The following is a 24,183-nucleotide window of genomic DNA, read 5'->3' on the forward strand; positions in this document are numbered from 1 at the left end:
CGCGCGCGCGGGTGCGAAGCGCGGCTCCCTCCCCGCGCGGCCCCGCCCCCGCGAGCGCCGGGCGGTCACGTGACGGCCGCGCGCGTCCCCGTCCGCTGCGGGCTCTGAGGCCGAAGAGAAAAGACTGCGAGGTGGCCTCGGCTGTGGCCAGAGAGGTGGGAGTNAGGGGTGGCGGCGGGGTCAGGGGCCGGTACGTAGATGGACGCCCTTGGGCCGGCGCGGTCCCGACTGTCCGCGCGGAGGCGGGAGGGGACCGCTCAGCCCTTCCGTCGCCCCCGCTTTGGCTGCTGTCGCAGGCAAGAAGACTGTGACGGCCACTGAGTTGCCGGAGGGCGCCGCAGCCCCTGCCCTGGGCGATGGCCGGAGCTGGTCGCAGCCAGGGTGCGAGAGGCGGAGCAGCGGCCATTACTGCGCAGCCTCTTCCGCCCGGTCTGTGTCGCTGCCTTGGGTGGCCGCGGGTCCCTCGTCTCCCCTTCCGCGATGGTGTCAGGCCTCTACCCGGGCACCATCTGGCCTCAAGGTTTAGGGGCGACGATGATTTGGGGGATAGCCTGCACCCTGTTCTGTGTGTGGTCAAACACTTTGGGCTCTGGGTCAGATCGGAGTCAGGGCGCACGGTCTCTGGATTTTGTCTTTCTTGGAGTCTTTCGCTGCTGCTTTCTCTTCTCCCTCTCTTCTCTACTCAGCCCCTGAGGCTTGCCTAACACTGAGAGAGCAATCCTTCCACCTTGCCCATTTGAAACCCAGCATTGCATCTTATCAGTTGTTTTGACGATTATTAAAGCATTGGAATAATCAGGAGATGTGTCCAGAGTACCCATTGAGCTTCTCCAGCCTCTGTGCGTCTTTAAAGCCGAGGTTGTTGCTTTGTTCTGGTTACCGGGTGCGGAGTTCTCTTCCTACTCTCCATCCCATTTGAAAGAGTATGGTCTTCCATTGTTGTCGCTAGTTTATTTTCTGAAGACTTCTAAAGAAACGCTGTAACATTGTTTTTTAGTGTGGAGATGGAACAGCTCTCTTCACAGGTAAACTCTGTACGACTGTAACTTTATCATATATTCTGGCAACAAGATTTTTTCTTGGGAGTCTTTCTGGTATACGTTTTTTGTTTTTTTTTTCTAAGTGCCATTTTAGTGAGCCCGTACTTCCAAGTTTTGAACATTTTAAGTTACATTCTAAAAATACTTAAATAATGTAGAACTGAGGGGAAGAAGAAAGCTAAGATATGATAGGAAAGGCTTTGTTCTTTGAATGATTGACATTTCAGGTGCCAGGGCACTCCCCCCCCCCCCCCCCCACCCACACACACAGACTGTGTGTGTGTGTGTATATACATGTACTTTTCAAGCGGAGATGTGAACATATAACTTGGACATTGAAAGCAGTATGTAATTACAAAATTTGGAAGACCTACAACATTTTAGTAAATGACTGTATGTAGACTTCAAAAAGACGGGGCATATTAGGACACGAAGAAATTGACCCACACAAATAATAGGATTTGTGATGTTGGCTTTGCTGGGTTTTTTTTGACTAGCACATTGTTTGTTCAATGTCTGGGTGCTGTAAAAACACAGGAAAATAGGTCAAGTAAATCTCATTTTAAAGAGAAAACTAAAGAGTGAATGCCACTCTAAAAATAGATTTTGGATGTGTTTGTTTTGCCTTGGGTATTTTAATTGGAGCACTTGGATTTAGAATTTACATGTCAAATGGGCCAGTGGAAATTGTGGACAGAAGGAAAAGACTGGTACTTAAACATTTGAAAGTGTCTCTTTTTTTGTTGGCCATTAAGAAAGTGGTAGAATTATTATCATCAGGAAAACTTTCTCCAAATATCTGGTCATTAGACAAGAGGGATTAAAAAGGAAATGACATTTTTTTTTTCCTTGTAGGAGAAACCTGGTAAAGTGTTTCAGTTTTCACTGACTTGAATTGTCAGAAGAAAGGAGCAGACTTGTTTTGAAAAAATTCAAGATGATTTCTTAAATTAAAAGATGAAAATGATAGGATTAAATAATTTCACAATTTTCTGTTTAAATAATATCATTTTCTGTATTTGCATGAAACTTCTAACAAAGGGGTTATTGGGGTTATACTTGTTTTTTTCCTCTGGTGTTAGTAATGAAAGGTGCTGAGACTTTTCTCTTGCCTGGTTTCCTTTGATTAAGGAATCTGAATTTGTGAAACAGCAGGCTGAATTAGGAACAATGTTTGTGAGTATAGAAACTAACACTGGGCAACAACCACCTGTGTCTATTTCTGTATTCTGTTTAGTGTTTGTGCCATATTGTCTTTCGTGTTAATTAAAACAGAGCCTATTGTTAAATGCCTTTTTTTTTTTTTAAAGAGAGAGAGACAGTTTTAATATTTATTTTTTTTTTTTAGCTTTTCAGCGGATACAACATCTTTGTATGTGGTGCTGAGGATCGAACCTGGGCCGCACTCATGCCAGGCGAGTGCACCACCGCTTGAGCCACATCCCCAGCCCTTGTTAAATGCCTATTAATGCACTTAGAATTACAAAATTATAGTGTAGGGAGAAGTAACAGAGACATGGCAGTTATGACTTGACCAAGATCACAAATTTAATTAGAGACTTTTTTATAGAATGGTGCTGGCCATGAACCTCCTATATTTGATATAATTAAAAGACAATATTTATTCACATGTACATACCATATTGAAATAAAATGCAAGCCCGACCTTGGAGAGAAGAATTGTAAAGGTTTAATGCTTAAGTATTAAGATTGTGAACGCAGTAAATAGATGGTTTTTAAAGGGAAATGATATATAATTGGGAAAGAATTATTTAAAATAAAGTATTGGACCCTATTCAGCTGAAATGGATATGGTCTTCCAAGTGTGACCTGTGTTTTTTTGTAAGCTGGTCTTCAACTGGGGTGATGAAGGCCAAAAATAGATACATTATGATATTTAGTTACATTTCTTAATTTGGAACTCTTTAAGAAAATGTTAAGGTTTATCTACTAAATCACCTAATCTCTACTCTTCATTCCTTTTTCTCCTGTGTGAGAATGTGTATACATATTTATTATATAATATTGTACACACATCATTAGATAAACATTATGTATTTATATATTTAAAAGAATTATTTATTTGAATTTACTATCTGGGGAAAAGAAAATGGCTTTTTAAAAAATTTGTGACAGACTTGAAAATTGGACTTTTAATTCTAGAGATTTTCATGAGAAATAACTATTCAAATAATAGAATGAATGAATTCAGTAGTCACAAATTTTAAACTATGCAATATTACTTCATTTTCAGTTGTACTTATTTTAATTGGTTATGTAAAAAATAATCACTGATAATCTCTAAACCTCTTTATATAGTTATAAATTAATCTGTCACCCCTTTTTTTCCTCCACAACTGTAATCTAATGCTTTTGTTACTTTTTTAATAGATCATCACATTGAGTCTGTATAATTTACAAATCATTCATTGCAACAGAATTATGAATATTTGAATTATTTATTTTTTGTTTAATTATTTCTGGGCTTGTGGTTAAAATTACAATATTCTCTCTTCCTGGGTTTGAATAAAATGGAAGCATCACTCTTCCCACTTTTTAAAAAAAAAAAAAAATGTTGTTTTCAGATATTATGGAAGATTTGGGACTTTTTCACATGACAGTTCTGAGTGTTACATATATACCCTATTTTGTGAAGCCCTATCCCAGGGCTTTTTAAATTATATTCTGCAGAGGTTGTAGTTGATGGTCAGCTTGGCAGAATTGGGCCCACCTAAACTTGTTAACTGATCAGAATAGAATATGCATGGAATTAACATGGAGTTCATTGTTTTCTTTTTATTGATTACTGTAATAACTTGCCAGTTTTGTGTTTACAAAAAAGTTGCTAAGGAAAAAATTGTAGATCTGCACTGCCCAATATGGTAGCTACTGACCACCTGGAGCTATTGATTACTTGATATGTGTCCAGTCTGAATTGTGCTGTAAATGTAGAGTACACTTTGAATTTCAGAGTATACACACATGAATGTAAAATATCTCATTAATAATTTCTTTACAATGAATACATATTGAAAAGGTAACATTGTAGATACATTGATTTGAATAAAATAAAAGTTAATATTACCTATTTCTTTGTGTTATACTTGAAATTACATATGTATTTGCAAAATATTTTAGGTACAAAACTATTCTAGTTTTTTTCCTTGAGAGAGAATACATTGTAGAAAGGATTTTTAAAAATACATCAGTGTATTTGAGTTTGAATCCTATCAGGTATTAATACCTCTGTGACTTTGGGTCAGTTATTAGCCTTCTGAATTTGGGGTTGCTCATTTGTGAAATGGGTATTAGTCATTTTTTACAGGTTGTTTGGAGGATGCAGTGATATAATGAGACTATAGAAGCCTTTAAATCACTGAGAGACCTGATTCTATGGGTCTGGGGTAGGGCTTCAGATTTTCATTTGTAAGAACCCCCCAGGTCATGCTGGTATTGCTGGTTGGGAACCAAAGTTTGCATAGTTAGGATCTGATTGCTACTAACATTTTAGTTTATTTTCCTTCCCCCAACTTTCATTATCCATCTAGCCTCTACTTTGAAATTATCCTTGAGATAGAAATTTAAAATGTCATCCTAACTTGCAATATTTAAAAATATTATATGTACTATATGCACTCTTTTAGGGATACCACAGGAGTCCTGTTTTACATTTATAAAGTTTTGTCTCCTTTTTTAGCTGGAGTGATATCTATTGATGGGGTAGTATTACTAAATCTCAAATTTGAAGGACCAACTTACTTATATTGACTTATAAATTATTTTTGAAAGATAATGCATACTTACAAGTGAAATACTTTTAAAAATGCACCAAGAACATAGAAAGATAGTATTTGAGTTTATTTTATTGTTAAAGAATAACTATACCTGGTTCCTTTCAAAGCCAGCCTCAGCAATTTAGCTAGGCCCTAAGCAACTTAGTGAGACCCTGTCTCTAAATAAAATATTAAAAGGGCTGGGGATGTGGCTCAGTGGTGAAGAGTCCCTGGGTTCCATCTCTCATACAAAAACAAAACTCTTTAAAGGAATAAAAAGAATCATCAAGATTTTAAAAATTGGTGGAAGACATTTCTGAGAGTCCTGACCATTACATGAGGCCAGAATTTTAAAAAAAGAATAAAAAGGAAATATTAGGCTAAATAAATATTTTTATCGTGTTTTCTAGAAAAGGGAATTAGTTAATATAAGGAAAGGTCATACTGGAATAGAGATTACCGTCTATGATAGATGTTGTTTACAAAATCTAATTAAACTAGAGGGGTATAATGAGGGTGAGAGTGTTCTATTGAATGGGAAGGATTAGAGTGTGGAAAAGTGTCTGTGTTTATAGTAGATGTTTTGCTGTCATATAATGTGTGAATAGGTCTCTGTTTCTGTTTCTGTTTTTAAAGGACTTTTTCAGAGAATGTATTATTTTGTTGATAAGGTGAATTGCTTGGATTCAATTATTAGTCTACAAGTAGGGAAATCAGAATGATAGAACTCTATCGCCTTATATAAACTAGACATTTTAAAAATCACTTTTGTTTTAATGTACATTTTGAAAAGCTTTTACTTCAGTGTGGCTACAGCTTTTTTTTTTTTTTTCCAGCTATGTGAAATAGATCTATAAAACAAGGTCAGAACTTATTTAGGTACCCAAATAGAAAATATTTAGGAAATTTCTGTATATTACTTTAAAGCTACTTTGCTTCAGTTAACCTAGGTTCCTTTAAGCATCAGTTTGTTTCATAGTTAACATATTTATGAACAAGATAAGAATAAGCAAGAATCAATAAGAATAAAAAGAATAATCAAATTATTAAAGTATAAACAGTGGTCTAATAAGATTTTTAAAAGAAATGGGCAATTAAATCTTCCAGATTGGAGTTTAACAGTCAATCAAATGTTCCTAGAATAAGAGATTAAAATGATTGATTAAGATGTTTTTAAAAACTTGCAGAATAGGGAAGCACCACTAATGACCAACTAATGCTAATGATCAACAGCAGTCTTTAGCAGTAGTTTTTGATCTTAGAATGGGAGTAAAGTGTAAATCTACTTTTGAATAATGATCCAAATACCCTATGGTGAAGAATAGGATGTTTATATAATTTATTTTCCAGGATACTTGAAACAAAGGACTATACTGGACAAATGCTAGGCCATCCTGTATGGTCATCTTTACCTTTATCCCTAGGGAAAGAGCTTTATGAAGGTCTTTTGGCTGTCCAGAATCCTATTTTGGCTTATTGCTGGATTTTTATGTGCATTCTGGAGAATTCACTGCCAGGGAATAATAGTTAGGTATATCTTCCAAAACATATAATGTTGACTTGAATCTTTATTTGTAAATGTAGTTACAGTTTACATCCCTCTCTTAAATTTTTAAGTTCTTAAAAAAATTAGTTATCTTAACATCTTTTGTAGCTTTGAGCTTGGTGCCTTGTTCACAGAACTCAAATGTTTTGTTATGTGAGTTAACAAATTTGGTTATTTTTGAAAGGTAATTTTTCATTTATGTAATAGCTACCAATTCAAATAAAAAATGATTGGCAGTTTACTAGCCACTTAAAGATGTAAAAATGGTCCTGTCTTCATGAGGCTTATTTTTCAGATCTTTTTGTCCTATTATCCCAGATGTGGAACACCTATAAAAAAGCTTAAATTGAGCAACATATATACTACTTCCGTTAACTTTGAAATATATATTGTTTTTAAAGTTCTATTGATAAAAGTAACAGATGAATGATAAGTGCATTCAAAAATATTTTTAACTTCATTGTAAATTGGTATAAACTTTACTGTGGAAGTTACTTTTACTAAATGTTAAACTGAACCAAATGTTACCTACATAACTGATACAAATGTAAGAAATGCGTTCATGAAAACATTTTCCAGAACTAACCTAGAGCTAGTTGTCATTTTATTTCATTTCTAGAACTAGTTGTCATTTTATTTCAAGGCATGCACAGTATATCAAATTTTTTATCAATTTTCATTAAGTATCTGTTCTATAAATAGGACTCTGGGACAATGTATACTGTATAGTAATGTGTTGTGTACTGCACTGCTGCCTGACAAATTCTTAACATGTTTCTGCTTGTGGTTATTTGTTAACGAGTTATGACCTGTATTTTTGTACTGCAAAAAATGTGTTGCAGAAAACATTTTTATGAATGTTTGAGAAAATTATATTGTCCCAGTGTCCTATTTATAGAACAATCTGTATTATTGTTATTAAGATAATAAAGGCTATATAAGTTCTAGATTATGATTTCCAATCTATTTTAATAAACCTGTGTCAATTTTATTGACATAGTCACTGAATTAAAAACTTGGGACTTAATGGGTTAATAGAGGAATCAGACTTTGAAAACTAATACTCTCAGTGCATGTGATAATTTCAGTAATAGAAGAACATACCAAAATATGTAACAATCCCACCTTTCTATACAACTATAATACACCACTGAAAAATAATGGAAAATATTTTAAGAAAAACAGAAAATAGAGAAGAGGGAACATTTGACTTTCTGGAGGCAATTAAAAGAAAGGGTAGGGATAATTATTCCTGAGCAATATATTGAAGAACAAATAGGCATAAAAGAAACTGTAAAAGAATATGCTATATCAGGTAAAAGGAAATGATAAGTGGAAGGTTGGAGGATGAGTAAGTTGGCATAACTGGAGTACTAATCTATGATGGTGGTTATCAGAGTTAAAAAAGAGTAGAGAGTTGTTTGTTTAGGGTTCAGATCACTAAGGCCTTTGTTATAGGAGCTTTGCCTTTGTTTTATAGACCAGGGAGGCAATATTGGGCTTCAGGTATGGAAGGAATTTGGTCTGTTTTGTCCTTTATCACTGAATGAATTTGAGGGTGATAATAGAAGCAAGCCAGTTTCTGTGAAGAGTATTCCAGGTGAGAAATGGGTCTAAACTAAGGTGTTAGTAATGGATAGGAGGTTACAGAATAGATTTCAGAGGTGTTAGAAATAAAAATTGGCACACTCTGGCATGGTTGGTTGAAAGGGAGAGTGGAGGTAAGCGGGTTTTTTTTTTCCCCCCTCCATCAACAATTAGGTGATAAAGGCATAGAAGTTGAGATGTTACTTCATTGTAAGATTTATGCAAAGATGGGGATATGTGGAGTGTATAGATGAGAGACAAGGCTGTGAGGGACTTAGGGGTTAAGAAACTGTGTTCCAATTTGGGCAGGAAAGAAAATGAGATCAGGAACTGGATAAAGAAAAGGATTTGGTCAAGAAGCTGGAGGTCTCCAAAATTAGCAGTTGTGGGAATGAGTAAATAAACTGAAAGGACCAGTGCTTGTGATCTGAGAGGCAGCAGTTTTAGGTGTCAGCTAGTTCCAAACGTGGTGGTGATTCTTTTGTTACTGAGAAGAAGTGAAGTTAATTACATTTAGGATTTCAGAAACTGAAAATTGAGGACAGTTTTGTGTTCTTTAGACTACCTGCATCAGTACCACTGGCCTAGAATTTCTGGGTGTAGAGAAGGAGAATGCACATTTATAGCAAACATAATTCTAATTAATATGTTGGGGCAAGTATTAGAAACCCCTGAGATGTTGAATGGTTCATTCTCAAGTATGTGTAATAGGCTCATAGTGATGTCAGAATTAGGGTAAAGAGAAAGATCAGTAGTGAAGGTAGAGAGAGAGTAACAGTAGGGTATTGTGTATATTATAGCCAATGGGAGAGACTTCAAAGAATAAGTAAGACGTTAGAACAGTAGAATGTCTCCTCCTGACTTGCAGATAGGAAGCAGATGGATTGTGTGAAAATGGGTAGTTTCTCTTTTGAGTAGGCTGCAAGAGGGATGTGAATGCTCTTCTGTTATGCCATGGAATTTGTAGGCACTTTCAGGCAAAGTGAGGGTTGCAAGGAAAGTCATATAATGGAGCTTGTGTCATCTAAAGTCAGCAAATAAAAAGCCATATTACTTAGAAACCTTATTTAGTCAATTACTTTTGAAAGTTTACTGTTTTTTTTTCATTTTTTTAGTTGTAGATGAACACAATACGTTTATTTTATTTTATTTATTTTTATGTAGTGCCTCATACATGCTAAACAAGTGCTCTACCACTGAGCCACAACCCCAGCCCATGAAAGTTTACTGGTTTTGAAATTTGTTTGTTCTATTATTCTGGTAGAATAAGCTGTCTTGCATTTTAGAGACCACATATATTACAAATATTTATCTTTAGAATCACTAGATACCTTGGGGAGATAGATGACCGCAATATAAGAGGCACATGGAACCAAAAGACAAGATTGAAGCCTGACCTACCTTGTGCTTATTGTGAGGTTTTTCATCTATTTAGTTAATCATGTCTGCTTCATTTGAAGTTCTGTGTAGTATGGTATGCCTCTTGGCAGTAGATAAAGTGAAGTGTAAGCAGGAAATACAAAGTGAGAAAAAAATTAGTGATTGAAGTGGTGTTCTATATGGTACCTCTGGATTTTCTGAACAGGAGGAATCTTGAGAGAGCTTCCATTAAAGGTTGTGAACTTGGGCATGCAAATAGCAGGAAGTCCTAGTTAATGTGATCACAACTGCCTTTGTACACCTCCCTTGCAGGAAGGCTATGACTGCCGAATACATTCAATGTTATATGATGGGCGGCTTGGCTTTTTTGTTGCTTCTTTGTGCATACAGGTCTTGTTTTACTTGAAAGTTTTTTAGTGTGGTATAAGACAAGTAAAATTATTCTATGATTTAGCTATTTTAATTGTATAATCCACTGTAGTTAATTTTATTTGCAATGCTGTGTAACCATCACTGCTGTATATTTCTATAAAGTGTTCATCATTTCTGACAGAAAATGTATACCTATTGGACAATAACTCCTTTCCCCCTTCTTAATTTCCGTATACCTATAACATTTGTTTAAATTGAATTAAATCTAATGTTTTCCTCTTTATGTCTGGATTATTTAGCATAATGTTTTCAACATTCACCTATGTTGGATGAACTTCATTTGCTCCTTTTTATTACTGAGTAATATATGATTACATATCATGTTTTATTTATTCATTCATCTGTTGAGGAGTACTTTGAATCATCTCTGATTTTTCACTGATAATTCTGTGATGAAGATTAGTATATGAATACCCATTTAAGTCCTGTTTTCAATTATTTTGATGTATAACTAGGGGCGTGGTTATTGGGGAATATAGTAATTATGTTTAACTTTTTGAGGAGCCATCAAATTGTTATTCATAATAGATACCCAATTTAATATTCTCAACAGCAATGATTGAGGGTCCAGTTTCTCCGCATTCTCACCAACATTTATTCATGTTTTTAAAAACTATAGTCATTACAGTAGCTATATCAATGAGACTTTTACATTTTCCCAATCACTATGTTAAGCATCTTTTCATGTGCTTATTGACTATTTGTATCTCTTTGGCAAAGTCATTATTCAAGTTCTTTGCTTATTTTTCATTCTTTTTTGTCCTTTTGTTATTGAGTTGTAGAAATTTTTATTCTAAACTTTAAATCAAACACATTATCTGTAAAAATTTTCTTCCGTGCTATAGGTAGATTATCTTTTTACTTCTTTTCTTTTTTCTTTCTTTCTTTCTTTTTTTTTTTTTTTTTGTACCAGGGATTGAATTCAGGGGTATTACCACATCCCCAGCAGTTTTTTTTGAGACATGGTTTCACCAAGTTGCTAAGGCTGGCTTTGAATTAATTTGTAGCTGCTGGGATTACAGGTGTGTGCCCGCCTCTCTGGCTCTTTTTACTTTCTTGACAAATGGCTTTTGACACACAAAAGATTTAATTTTGATAAAATCCAATCTGTTTGTTTTTCTTGCTACTTATGCTTTTTGTGTTATATCTAGGACTTTATTACCAATTCCAAGGTTGTGAAAATTTGCCCATTTAGAAGTTTTATGGTTTTACTTCTGATATTTAGATCATTGATCTACTTTGAGTTAATTTTTGCATATCCTGTAAAGTAAGTGTCTGACTTGATCCTTTTGCACGTGGAAATTCAGTAGTCCCAACATTTGTTGAAGAGAATAATCTTTCCACATTGAATGGATTTTATACCCTTTTTGAAAAATTAATTTCTGGATTCTCAATTCTATTTCATTTATGTCTTTGTCCTTATGCCAGCACTGTACTGTTTTGATGCCTGGACCTCTGTCTTAACATTGGGAAGTGGGAATTGTTCAACTTTTTTATTCTTTTTGAAGATTGTTTTGGCTATTTGGGGCTCCTTACAATTCTGTATGAATGTGAGGATTGGCTTTTCCGTTTCTGCAAAAATGTTGCTGGGATTTTGACAGGAATTACATTTAATCTGTAGATCACTTCGATAACATTGGTCCTCTTAATGTCAGATCTGTAGATCACTTTGGGTAGTATTTGTTGTCTTAACATATTAAGTCTTTAAATATATGAAAGCTGGTTTTCTTTCCACCTGTTTAGCTCTTCTTGTTTCTTTCAGTAATATAATTTTCAATGTACAGGTCTTTTACCTCCTTGGTTGATTCCTAGCTATTTTATTCTTTTGGATGCTATTAACTGGAATCACTTCATGGATTTTTTTTTTTTTTTTTTGGATTGTTGACTGTTATTGATATAGAAACAAAACTCGTGTGTGTGTGTGTGTGTGTGTGTGTGTGAAACTTGTAATCACAACTTTGCCAGACTTGATAATTAACTTTCTTGGGGATTCTTTGGGAATCTTTTGTCTATTTATAGAAAATAGAGACAATTTTACTTAGACACTTTAAAAAACTTATTTCTGGACATTTTGTGGGGGGGTAGGTACTGGGGATTCAACTCAGGGCCACTTGACCACTGAGCCACATCCCCTGCCCTATTTTTTTGTATTTTATTTAGAGACAGGATCTCACTGAGTTGCTTAGCACCTCACTTTTGCTGAGGTAGACTTTGAACTCATTCCTGCCTCAGCCTCCTGAGCCGCTGGGATTATAGGCATGTGCCACTGTGCCCGGCTTTCTTGGCAATTTTTATGTCCTTAATTTCTTTTTCCATTCTAATTACTCTGCTAGAACATCCAGTGAGCAGTGATGAAAAAGCAGGCATCCTTGGTGTTTTTTTTTTTTTTTTAATACCCATTTTATTGATTTATTTTCTGGTACTGGGGATCAAACTCACATATGCTAGTGAAGCATTCTACCACTGAGCTACATTCCAGCTCACATGATTGGTTTTTGATTTTTGTTTTTTTACTTTAAAGATAAGATTTGCCATAGACTTGTGAAAGGGTCAATCATAATTAACTAATTCTGTTGATCTTGATTAGTCTATAGAGAAATTGATAGTGAATTTTTTTTTTCTTTTGTAGCACAAAGAATGAACCAGCAGTGGAAGAGAATATACTACAATCTGGCTGACTGCTGATGAAGATGATGTTTTATTTTTGTGGCAGGCATCTGTGGAATCTGTAATAGAAATGTAAGTATAGCATCATGGTTTTTCAAAACTTGCAATGGCTTGGTATAAAAGACTGTCAATCAAATGTCTGTTATGTTTAGTTTTAATTATATCAAATGAGCATTTTGTATTGGCTTATAGATGCTTTATTAAGTTAGCAATTTTATTTGCATTAAATTATCCTATGGGGGAAAAAAATCTCTGTAAGAAGTGAAACTGAAAACAGGAATTTGCTTATTAAAGGCCAGAAAACTGGCAAGATCTCCAGGGCCTCTAGGGTCTACCTTTCTTTCAACATTTTAATAAATGACGCAGTTAGACAGTATCTGGTTTTATAAACAAGAAACTCTCTGGGTTATAAAAACAGTAATTACTAAAAACTTGTTTCACTAAATTTAAGGCATTTCTTCAGAACATAGCTGAGTTTTTAATTAGTACTGTTGCTTTTTATTCATATCAATTCACTCTGATATACAATTTTATTTTCCTGTCATTTAGTCTTTGTTTAATATGCTTTAAAATGCTAGATTACCCTGAACTTGCTCATATTGAACTTGATGGTTATTGATGAAACATTTCCCACAATGAACATAATAGTTTTTTCTTTCAAATTGATATGAACATTATTTAACTTGATGTCATAAAAAAATTATCACACATTTCACTGGCTTTTGAAGCTTTGTGATTATAGTGTTTAAATTACTGAACCAGAGTAACCCTTGTAGGCACTATTCCATATTCTCCTAGTTAGTATATCTGATTCTGTACTTCCTTTGAAAGTATGACCGTATCATTCTTAGTGTTGAGAATTGGGTAAAAGAAAAATGATACCAGTAACCCTTTTTTAAAAAAAAAAAAAAAACTAGGACACATGTATCTATTATTTAATTATGTTAATCTATTCTATCATTTTTTTTCCCTATGTTGAGGATTGAACAAGATGAGGCTTTGTATATGTTTGGCAAATGCTTTTCCTCTGAGCTACATCCCCAGCCTCTATTTTTTTGTTTAATCTTCTTGGTTAGATAGTCTAGCTATTGATCATCAAGGAATTCGCTATGTTCTAGTATATGAGACAAATGTATGTGTGTATATATGTGTGTGTGTGTGTGTGTGAGTATGCAATTAAATGTCATATTGAGATAACAGTAAAATGCTATTAGAATTGAGGGTAAGAAATTAGTCCCATCTGAGTGGTTGAAAGTGGACAGAAGAACTTTTAGTTTGGCCTTAAAAAATGACTATAATTTATCAGAGAAAGTTAGAAAATATTTTCAAGCCAAAGGAATGAGGAGGGATATAGCAGTCTAATATCAGGGCATTTTAGGTAGGTTGGAGAACAGTCCTGTTTCGAAAAGTAGGGTAGGAGAAAGAGATTTCAGAGTGTAAGTAAAAGAAATTAAATGTTTATTTAGTACCTACTATTTTACAAGGGGCTTACTGGGTGTTTTATTTGAGTTTTTGAGTTTTATCACTGTATATTACACTAGTTGTCTCACCTGCTGATGAAAAAATAGATTATGTCACTTGCCTGAGTCAGTGTGTACTGAGAGAGAATAAGTGCCCTTGGGGCACTTTATTAAAGTACAGATTCCGAGATGCTAACTAAAACATTTGGGTTCAGTAATTTTTGTCTTTAAGTAAATTTGGAAAATGTTAGGTAACCATATTAAAAATACTTGGTAAAGCTTAGATTTTATCTAAGTCTGTTTCAGTGTAAAACCCACATCAATGGTCTTGAAAGGTAATACTTAGGATTTTGAATTTAATTTTATATATATATGTGTGTGTGTGTGTGTGTGTGTGTGTGTGTGTATATATATATATATTATTGAAAATTGAAAGAGGATTAATTAAACATGATTGACTTGAGGGAGAAAAGACTGAAATCAGTTGGAAGGTTACTATTTTTTACAAGAGTGTGTCCAGGAGTCTAGAATTAGGGTCACAGTCTTTGGGAATAAAGGGGACATATTTAAAGAATGTTCTGTTGTATTAAAAAAAGAGAGAGAGAGAGAGAGAGAGAAGTGGCCAAAGAATAAGGTAGCACCAGGAGTGGCTCCAGGTGTTATCCAAGGTAGAGAACAAAGAGGATACAGATTAAGGGGAACAGATAATGTTGTTTTCAGTCATATTTCAAGTACCATGAGAATGTTGAGGAAAACCTTTTGAATACAGAATTAGAAATATGGACTTTAGGTTGAAGATTTCTGGATAGTAGATGTTGAGAGTCGTATAGGTCTATATATTAACGTGAAATATTTTGTAGGTTGTCTAGGCATAGAATATAGTACTACCCACTTGTGAGAAGTAATGGTATTTAAAGGATGCCAGAGAAGATAAAAAGAAATGAAAGAAGATATTGAGAATGCTATTATGGAAATGAAAAGTATGAAGTTTAAGAAACAGAATAGATGGTTAATATTATTTAGTGCAATAGTATTGAATAGATTGCATTAAAAGAGGTCATTAGATTTATCATGTTAATTGATTTTGAAATATTAGAGTCTTGGAGGAGTTAAGGCATGACATTAACACTAGAAATTGAAGGGTTAGTTTTGAAAACAACCAGCAGTACCATGTTCTCAGGAGGAATGATGATAAAGCAGAGTAAAGATGCAGGTAGATTTTGAAGATTTATCTTTGGCTTATGTAATTTCTCAGTGACATTGGAGTCAGAGTATCTCTTAAACTAGACATTGGAAAAGTTTTATAGTAGTCTGGGGGACAGGGAAAAAAAGATGTATTTGCTAAATTAAAAAGTTATCCATAGCAGGCTTGATGGTCTTTGGAAAATCAAAATAGCAAATCAGGATGTGGAGTTCACAACTTTTGCAACATGCAGTTCAATCAATTGAAATTTGACCACAGTAACTTTTATAGTTTTCTCTTTGTTTGACACTTCTTTTTTTTGCAAATGTCTCCACTGTTGGCTTTTGTGGTGATGTTCTCTCTTTATTCCCCATCTTTCTTGCAGGCTATCATACCTCATTTATAAATTTTAGAGTAACCCAAGGTTCTTTGGCCTCTTTTCCTGCTCTCTTTGGGGGTTTAATTTGGGGATTTATCGATTTTTATGGCTCCAAGAATTGGGTATGTGTTGGTGACTCATCAGATTTTTTGGCAGTTTGATTTCTGTCTAGATTAGAATACCAATCTAGTAAATATAGCTATCATCTACCTATCTCCTCCTGGAAACCTTATAAATATCTTAAAGTCCTTGTGTCTGAGACAAAAGTCTCCTCAAATTCTGAATCCTGGAGAATAGTGCCACTCTCCATCTTTTCTATTCTTTAGCATTTCTTATATTCTACTGTTGGAACCTTATGTCGGCACCCTCCCTTTCATTATCTTATATTGGATTTCTACCTGGATGTATATAAATTCCAGTTGCCTTTTGCCCTCCCCCACTACCAAACTTTTCTCCAGACTGCTGTCTAAAATTTTGAAAAATTATTAACTTGTTATTTTCTAAAGTAAAATGTTTCAGTGAATTCCCCTGGCTGCTATAGGGATTCATGTGTGGATCAACTTTATAGAGATCTTTTAACCCCGTGAAATTTGACGTAAGATTTCATCAAACTCCTGATAAAACTAGCCCCAAAATGTTTAAGAACCATTGTATTTAGAATAAATGTCTAAACCTATTAAGATACCATAAAGACAAGATTTTGCTGCACCACTTCTTGGAAAGTACATTTCATTCATTTAATATACGCCTGTGCCGTCCTACATGTAACAATTTCCTTCTGGTATCTGTTGTGCCTGTCATAAAACTAATAAGCAAGGCATGTGTTAATGAACTTTTCTTCCCTTGCATTTTGATAGGAAATATGATGATGTATCTCTTTCCTAGTGCCATAGGCATAATAGATGATGAAATATTTTCTTCCTTAGTTCAAAACTGAAAGGGAATAAAGAGAAATACTGAAAGTCACAAGTGCTCTTTGGGCAAGTGACAGGAATTTTCATTCCTTTATTAGTTGGCAAATTTTCTTGTTAACTTCTTGAAATTTTATCTTTTCTAAAATTATTTTGGGTGGTTCTTGTATTTGGATGGCCATAGTTATTTTGGAGGCAATCTGTAGCATTAAGATAATAGATATTGAGTCAGATCACGTGGATTTGAAGCTGTCTCAATCACTTAATAATGGTGAGTCAGTGTCTTTGGACACATCGCTTGAACTTTCTTAATTCCCTTATATGTTATAAGGAAAATAATTGACTTATTTTATAGGATAATGTAAGCATTAAATATAAAGTGCTTCAAACAGTGCCTGGCACATATTACATAATAAATAAGTGATAGTCCTATGTTTATATTTGAACATAGTAAAAGTAAACATCTGTGAACACCTGATTGGTATTTTTATTGCTGGCTAAAATGTTCTTATTTATATGCTGAGGACTTTTTGTGTTTATCATAATTTTACCTTTCTTTTTAATTAAAGATCTTTAAGAAGTTTCAACAAAATCTGAGTCCTTGAAGATTTCCATCAGTTCCACTACTATCGCTTTATGGTCTGTCTTTTTTGAGAGAAGACTTAGTAGGGTTGATAGACACTTACCATCTTGCAGAAGTATTTACCACGGCTTATCTATGGGAATAAGAATGGGGTTAATCCTTGAAGGTTAAAATAGCACATGAAGAATTTTTAGTAAGAAAGTCTTTGAAAATAGGTGCTAATTGATGCTCCTTAGCAGAGTTAAATTAACTACAAATTTCCTTGTGTTGAATTTCTCTTAATTTAGTAACCTAGAAATAAATTCCTTTTTCGCAAAATGATTTGTAGAGTTTCATACAACATTTATTAGACAGGAATATTTCTTTTTATTAGCATTAATTCTTTACCAAATCTTTATTCTATACAAAGAGGGATGAGGAAACATTTCTTATTTACATATTGGTATGAACCTCTGCATACATTTGAGCTGTCACCTATTTTAAGATTATTGAAACTTTGTGAAATAGAGACAGTAGGATTGATTAAAATGGTTATAAAAACAGCCTTGAAGTATGTCTTATATATAGGCTAGTGGTTTGAGGTTGCTTGATCTTTACATTGTTAAATATCTTTTCTTTATCTATTGTTTACGCCTCATCCAGAATTATATAAGAAGTATTAACAAATGTTTCTCCCAGTTTCTTATTTGGTTATTGACGGCAGTATACTTTGTGGACTAAAATGAATCAGAATTTAAAATTTGCTATTGCATATTGATAATTGAGAATGTTTCCTATGAAATAATGCACTTTTAGCTCTCCAGTGTCCCTTGTTTGTTTTCTGATAAAATTTTCCAATGAAGTAAACTTCATTGTGATGAGGGAAACAAAATATCTGCACAGAGTTGTTGTTTTACCTTTCCAAATATATTGCTTTTATAGTTCATGCCTTGCCTAGGGTGGTCATAATTGCTTTTTACATTTTAAAGTTGGTTAATTTTACCTATACATGTAAGGGTAAGAGTTGTACAAAATATTGATAACATTAAGCAGAGTGGAAAGTAATGTTTTTAGTTAAAAATTTTACAAATACTACTGGGGATTGAACCCAGGGACACATTACCAGTGAGCTACACCCCCATTTTTTATTTTGAGATAGAGTCTCTGTAAGTTGCTGGGCTGGCTTTGAACTTGCAATCCTCCTTCCTCAGCCTTTTGAGTTGCTAGGATTATAAGCAAGCCACCTAGCAACCAGTGGAAACTTTCTTTTCTATATATAAACCACTTGCATGTGTTGGAAAACTGATGTTTCAGGTCAATTTTACTTAGATCAAATATAACACGTTTGGAATTATGTATTTGAAAGTATGGCATTGGTCCCAGTGACATGTTGGATATCTTGTTTGCATTTTATCAGGCTTGTATTCCATTTAAATTTATAAAATTTTAAACTTGTTCTTTGTTTACAGGTGGTCTAGATAGTTTAGGATATAGACATTTATTTGTAAGATATTGCTATTTTTTCAAAATAATGATGAGCAAAAGCCCATTTTATCACTTTGTCTTAATCACAAATCACAGGCTTTTTACTTATTTATAAAAGATTACTTGTAAATGGATTTCTTTCTTGGTTTCTTTTTCTTAATTGGAAATTTGGGCACATAGGGAAATTCTTAAAAAGACTTTCAAGAATTTCATTGAAATTAATTTCTTTCACTTAAATTGCAATGAATGAGAGTTTTTGAGATGAAATGTGGAGGGCACTGCCATATCTTTTGGGATAGGAAGGGTGGGATAGATGGGGGTGTTAATTGGGCCATTAAGAAGCATGTGCTTTACTTGTACTTTAAGTTGTTTTAAGATCTTTGAAGAAAAGGAAAAATATTTTAAAGTTCCTACAGTGCCTAATACATATTCGGAAGTCATATTTGCTTGATTTAGAACTTTCTATGGGTTAGGGAAAGTTGTACTTTGCTGGATTCTATAAACCTAGAGTTGGTTTGAAAAAGAACTTAGAAATTGAGCATTTCTTTGATTAATTCTTCCATGGAGACTCTGTTGTGTCTTTATCTAGATAAATGTTCATCTAGATAATTTTTTAATCTAGATTTTTAAAAAGATTTATCTAGATAAATCTTTTTTAAAATTTACATTATTAGTAAGTTCTTAAGGAAACAAGAACACAGAAAAAGCAGTAAAAAAATGGGATCATTACAAGATTGAATGTAGTGTGATTAAAGCCAAAGAATACTGTTTTTCAATTTTTGATTAAACATTTTTATTGACGATCCCCTTTTTATAATCATTGGACTCATTTGGTGGGGGTTACTGGGGATTGAGCTCAGGAGCACTTGACCACTGAGCCACATCCCAGCCCAATTCTGTATTTTATTAGAGACAATGTCTCACTGAGTTGCTTAGCATGTTGCTTTTGCTGAGATGACGTTGAACTCTAGATCTTCCTGCCTCAGCCTCCCAAGCTGTTGGGATTACAGGTGTGTACCACCACACCCGGCACCACTGAACTTATTTTTGAGTTCTTGATCTTGGGCAAAAAGCAAAGGTCCTTATGGTGATTATATTCTAAATATTCTTCTTTAAAATGGCAGAATTAACTGGTGCAGAGAAATTTTACTCATTTTAAATATTTAATGGTTTCTAATCTCTGAAATCTTTACTTCCATTTCTCAGTCATTAGTCTGCTTCCCTGTTTTTTTCCCCCTTTTAAATATATCTTGGTTTCCTATTACTGTGGAATAAAAGTCATCAGATATTTCTTATTTGGCTTCTGATAACATTTACAGTTCCATCTCCTGCTATTCCACTGCTTACATGATTGAGTGGTTTGCATATGTCTCTGCCTGAAATCTCTTCCATTATCCAGGGCCACCCACCTAATGACATTGTCTCTCATTGCTTTGTATCTTAACACATTTTGTTTATTGCATAATGTGATTATCTACATGCATGTTTGTGTCCTTATTTAACAAACAAAAATAAGATGAATGTCTTGTTCATCTTTAGATGGACTGTGTAGTGGATGTTGTTTATCTGAACAAATAAAATAAGGTAGAAGTTCAAATTTTTATGTCAGTGTGTAAGTTCAGTGTTTCCAGTTTGACAAATCTTGCCTTTTATTTCTCTTTCCCTCGTTTTCAGGGCAGTTTTGTTAGTGGTATCATTTTCTCCCATGATTTTATATGGTTCTAACTTTTATGGGGCTTTAGTGATTATTAAGTATTTGGAGGGCCATTCTTACCAGAGCTTTGTAAACTCTGATTTTTTTTAGGTGAGGAAATTAGACTAAAATTTTATCTGAAGGACTAAGAGCACATAATTAATAAGGGAGAGTAAGACTCACCAGGTTTTTAGATTTCTTGTCTAGCATTGGTTTCACTATTTAAGTTCTCTCTCAGTTAGTTATCCTCCTTTCATTGGCTGGCTGAAGCTTTTCATTATACAGTTCTTCATTGTGCTGCTTCAATATGTACACTGACAGAATTTTTACATATTGTCAAGGTGTATCTAAGTACATGTTTAAAAAAAGTTTTAGGTCCGATAATTTAGGTTAAAATTATTTAAAATGAAACCCAAATATCTGGTTTGAAAACATTCATTTTCACAAAAGTAAATGTTACATTGCAATTCTGATAAAGAATGAGGAGTTTGTGGTAGCAAGAAGTTAACAGGATTATTTGACTTAGTCATAGAGGTTTTCTAAAGAGAGGTGAAAGATGGATACTAGTTTGCTTATCAAAAGGGGTGTGGAAAGCAGGAGATGAGAAGGAGTGTTCCCAATTGGGAAAGCTCATTATTACAGGGAGTAGCCAGTTTGGTTAGAAGCCTGGTCAAGGAGAAGTTTGATGAGGCTCCTATGGAAGTGGGAGGCCAGACCATACAGGGCATGATGGATTTAGAGATTTTGGTTATTATCCTAAAAAACAATTTATAAGCAGCTGTTGTGCCTGGACAAATTAAAAGGCATATGCAATAATTTAATAAGCAAATGTTTGCTTGATAGCTAGGGAAGGTAGAGATGGATATTAGGTAAATATAGGGATAAAATTTGAGAGATAAAATTGATATAATGATGGTTTATTTGGATGGAAACATGTAGGAGGAGAGTTTCTGAGTTGGATTTTTGGCTTGGATAAGCAAATAGTGGTGTCGCCATGAAGGCTATTTTAGGGAGTAAGAAAGAAACATCATGATTTCAGCTTTGTACCTTCCAGATATACTAGATCTAAAATAGACAATATAGGGCCACACCAAATGGAGAGGTCCAGTTTGAATTAATTTGTATCATTTATATATAAGTAGTAATTGATGCCATGAGTATAGATAAGATCATTTCAAAAGAATACAGTGAGAAGAACATAGGGTTTAGAAAAAGCCAACAAGGAAACCATTAGAAGAGTGTTTCACAGAAAAGAAATGGCTAGGCATGACAAATGAGTGGTTAAACATGTGTTTTTACATATATAACAGAGGTAGGGAATTTCTAGGATTTCAGCTTTAGTCTTAATTTTATATGGCCTCTTTGTGAAGTAACAAATATATTAATGTATTGCATAATTTGTAAAATTGATAGTAATCATCCTGGAAAGGATTCAACATTGTTTGTCATCTGAATTAATTTTTGGCTGTGTTGTGGTTTTTAGTCTGATTGTAGTCAGTCAAGAATGGATTGTACATTTTTAAATCAGTCAAGAATGGATTGTACATTTTTAAATGTGTGTATCTGGTTTTATCAATCTATTTGGTTCTATGTGGCTTGCATGTAATGCATGTAATAGGTACTTATGTTTTCTGAATTGTTGAATTTAGATATTGGAAGAATTTACATGATTTTAATATTGTATTTTTTTTCATTTTCTTAGGATGGCTGGCTGTGGTGAGATTGATCACTCAATAAACATGCTTCCTACGAACAGGAAAGCGAATGAGTCCTGTTCTAATACTGCACCTTCTCTAACTGTTCCTGAATGTGCCATTTGTCTGCAAACATGTGTTCACCCAGTCAGTCTGCCTTGTAAGCATGTTTTCTGCTATCTGTGTGTAAAGGGAGCTTCGTGGCTTGGAAAGCGATGTGCCCTTTGTCGACAAGAAATTCCTGAGGATTTCCTTGACAAGCCAACTTTGTTGTCACCAGAAGAACTTAAGGCAGCAAGTAGAGGAAATGGTGAATATGCATGGTATTATGAAGGAAGAAATGGGTGGTGGCAGTATGATGAGCGTACTAGTAGAGAGCTGGAAGATGCTTTTTCTAAAGGTAAAAAGAACACTGAAATGTTAATTGCTGGGTTTCTGTATGTTGCTGATCTTGAAAATATGGTTCAGTATAGGAGAAATGAACATGGACGTCGCAGGAAGATTAAGCGAGATATAATAGATATACCAAAGAAGGGAGTAGCTGGACTTAGGCTGGACTGTGACACTAATACCGTAAACCTAGCGAGAGAGAGTTCTGCCGATGGAGCGGACAGCATATCAGCACAGAGTGGAGCTTCTGTTCAGCCTCCAGTGTCTTCTGCAAGGCCCCTAACATCAGTAGATGGCCAGTTAACCAGTCCTGCAACACCATCCCCTGATGCAGGTACTTCTCTGGAAGACTCTTTTTCTCATTTACAACTCAGTGGAGACAGCATAGCTGAAAGGAGTCATAGGGGGGAAGGAGAAGAAGATCATGAATCACCTTCTTCAAGCAGGGTACCTGACACCTCCATTGAAGAAACCGAATCAGATGCCAGTAGTGATAGTGAAGATGTATCCGTGGTTGTTGCACAGCACTCCTTGACCCAACAGAGACTTTTGGTTCCTAATGTAAACCAGACAGTAGCTGATCGATCAGTTCCTGATCGATCAGTAGCAGGGGCTGGAACAGTGAGTGTCAGTGTCAGATCTAGAAGGCCTGATGGACAGTGCACAGTAACTGAAGTTTAAATTTAAGAAGTTTTCAGCTCCATGCTCAAGGTTGAAATGGTTATCTGTAAATTTCTGCCCACATAACATTATACTCATCCCTAGTAGTGCATTTGGGGAGTTGGGGTGGGAAGGGGTGAGGGAAGGATAGATCTGAAATTAAAACATCTAACATGTCTCTGTTGAGAAATTTATTTAATGTAAGGAACTTGGGTGTTAATAGTTGAGAGCTGTTTAGTTTCCCATTTTCTTGATGTTTGTTTACTTTATAGTTGGTTTTTTTTTTAAGTTTCTTTAGTTCTTTTGGCCAGTGTGTGTATATTATCTGTGCATTAATAGTCGTCATCCAACTCTTGCATTACCTTATTTTTCTGCATGGATTGGCATAAAACCATTACTAAAATTTGGCACCTGTGAGATGTTTGGTATCATTATGAGCAGGAAGCTTAATGTGGAAATAGATGTGAATTTGGGATTTAAAAATAGAAGAATAACAACTATTATATAGTAAAGTTATTAAAATGGATTGTGAAGAAAACAGTTAATAACTTATGTTTCAGAATCTTTGTAACACACTTCATGGCGTTCCCAGAGGCTTTGCTGTCTAGTCCTTGTAGTTTGAGGTTTTTCTTGATCTGCATTTTTCTTTTTGATTAAAAAATTTATAATTTAATAAATACTAGAGTTTATTGAAAATAATTTGTCTCTGGTTTGAGTGTGGAAAATGGATGGAAAGAGTTTTGATATTTGTGGCCAAAAGTTACTAACAAGGTAGTGGTTTGAACTGATTGTATTTCACTTAAATAGTCACCTGCTCTGAAGTTTGATTTCTTCCTAGAGAATATTTAAACAGAATCAGTAAGGCAGTCTGTAGGTATGGAAATAAACCTACAGCCTGTGAAACAATTTTAAGAGTTCTTAAATAGCCAATGTTTTATATTTTCTGTAGCAGTCTTGCACTTACTTAGTAAGTCTTATACTTAGTGTTCTTACATCTGAATTACATGGCAGACTTGCGTAAAAACAGCATTAGTAGACACAAATTCATTTTATATACAATATTGTAGGTCGGAAAATCCACTTTTTTCTTGGCAAGAGAGGAAGTATTGGGTTAGCATGTAATCTAGAATGTCCTCAAAACATCAGTCTGTCTGACTATATTTTTGGAACTCAAAAAGCAGGATCATGTTGATTTAGGATATGCAAGGTAGTTTTACTATGACTCAAATGGAATTAAATATAATAGCAAATAAAAGCAAGAATTAAAAACTCACTAATTTGAAGTTTTCTTCTTGTGAAAGGTTAGAATTGGGACTTAACTCTTTGAAACACATTTTTAAA

The 24,183-nt window shown here is 34.5% G+C and overlaps 1 protein-coding gene across 3 annotated transcripts; it reads left to right on the forward strand.

Moving 5' to 3' along the window:
- The first annotated feature begins 16 nt into the window (after positions 1–16).
- On the forward strand, positions 17–23,541 carry Rnf146 (ring finger protein 146). Of its 3 annotated transcripts, none has more exons than XM_015501043.2 (3): positions 17–155; positions 12,388–12,497; positions 21,801–23,541. In XM_015501043.2, coding segments are annotated over exons 2-3 (1,065 nt in total). In that variant the 5' UTR covers positions 17–155; positions 12,388–12,495; the 3' UTR covers positions 22,864–23,541. The 3 variants fall into 3 exon arrangements, with proteins under 3 accessions (XP_015356529.1, XP_015356536.1, XP_048653919.1); XM_015501050.2 differs by lacking the exon at positions 17–155 and adding an exon at positions 166–190; XM_048797962.1 differs by lacking the exon at positions 17–155 and adding an exon at positions 407–429.
- Positions 23,542–24,183: the final 642 nt, after the last annotated feature.

Source organism: Marmota marmota, unplaced genomic scaffold (genome assembly GCF_001458135.2).
Source record: "Marmota marmota marmota unplaced genomic scaffold, marMar, whole genome shotgun sequence".
Classification (NCBI taxonomy): Eukaryota; Metazoa; Chordata; class Mammalia; order Rodentia; family Sciuridae; genus Marmota; species Marmota marmota.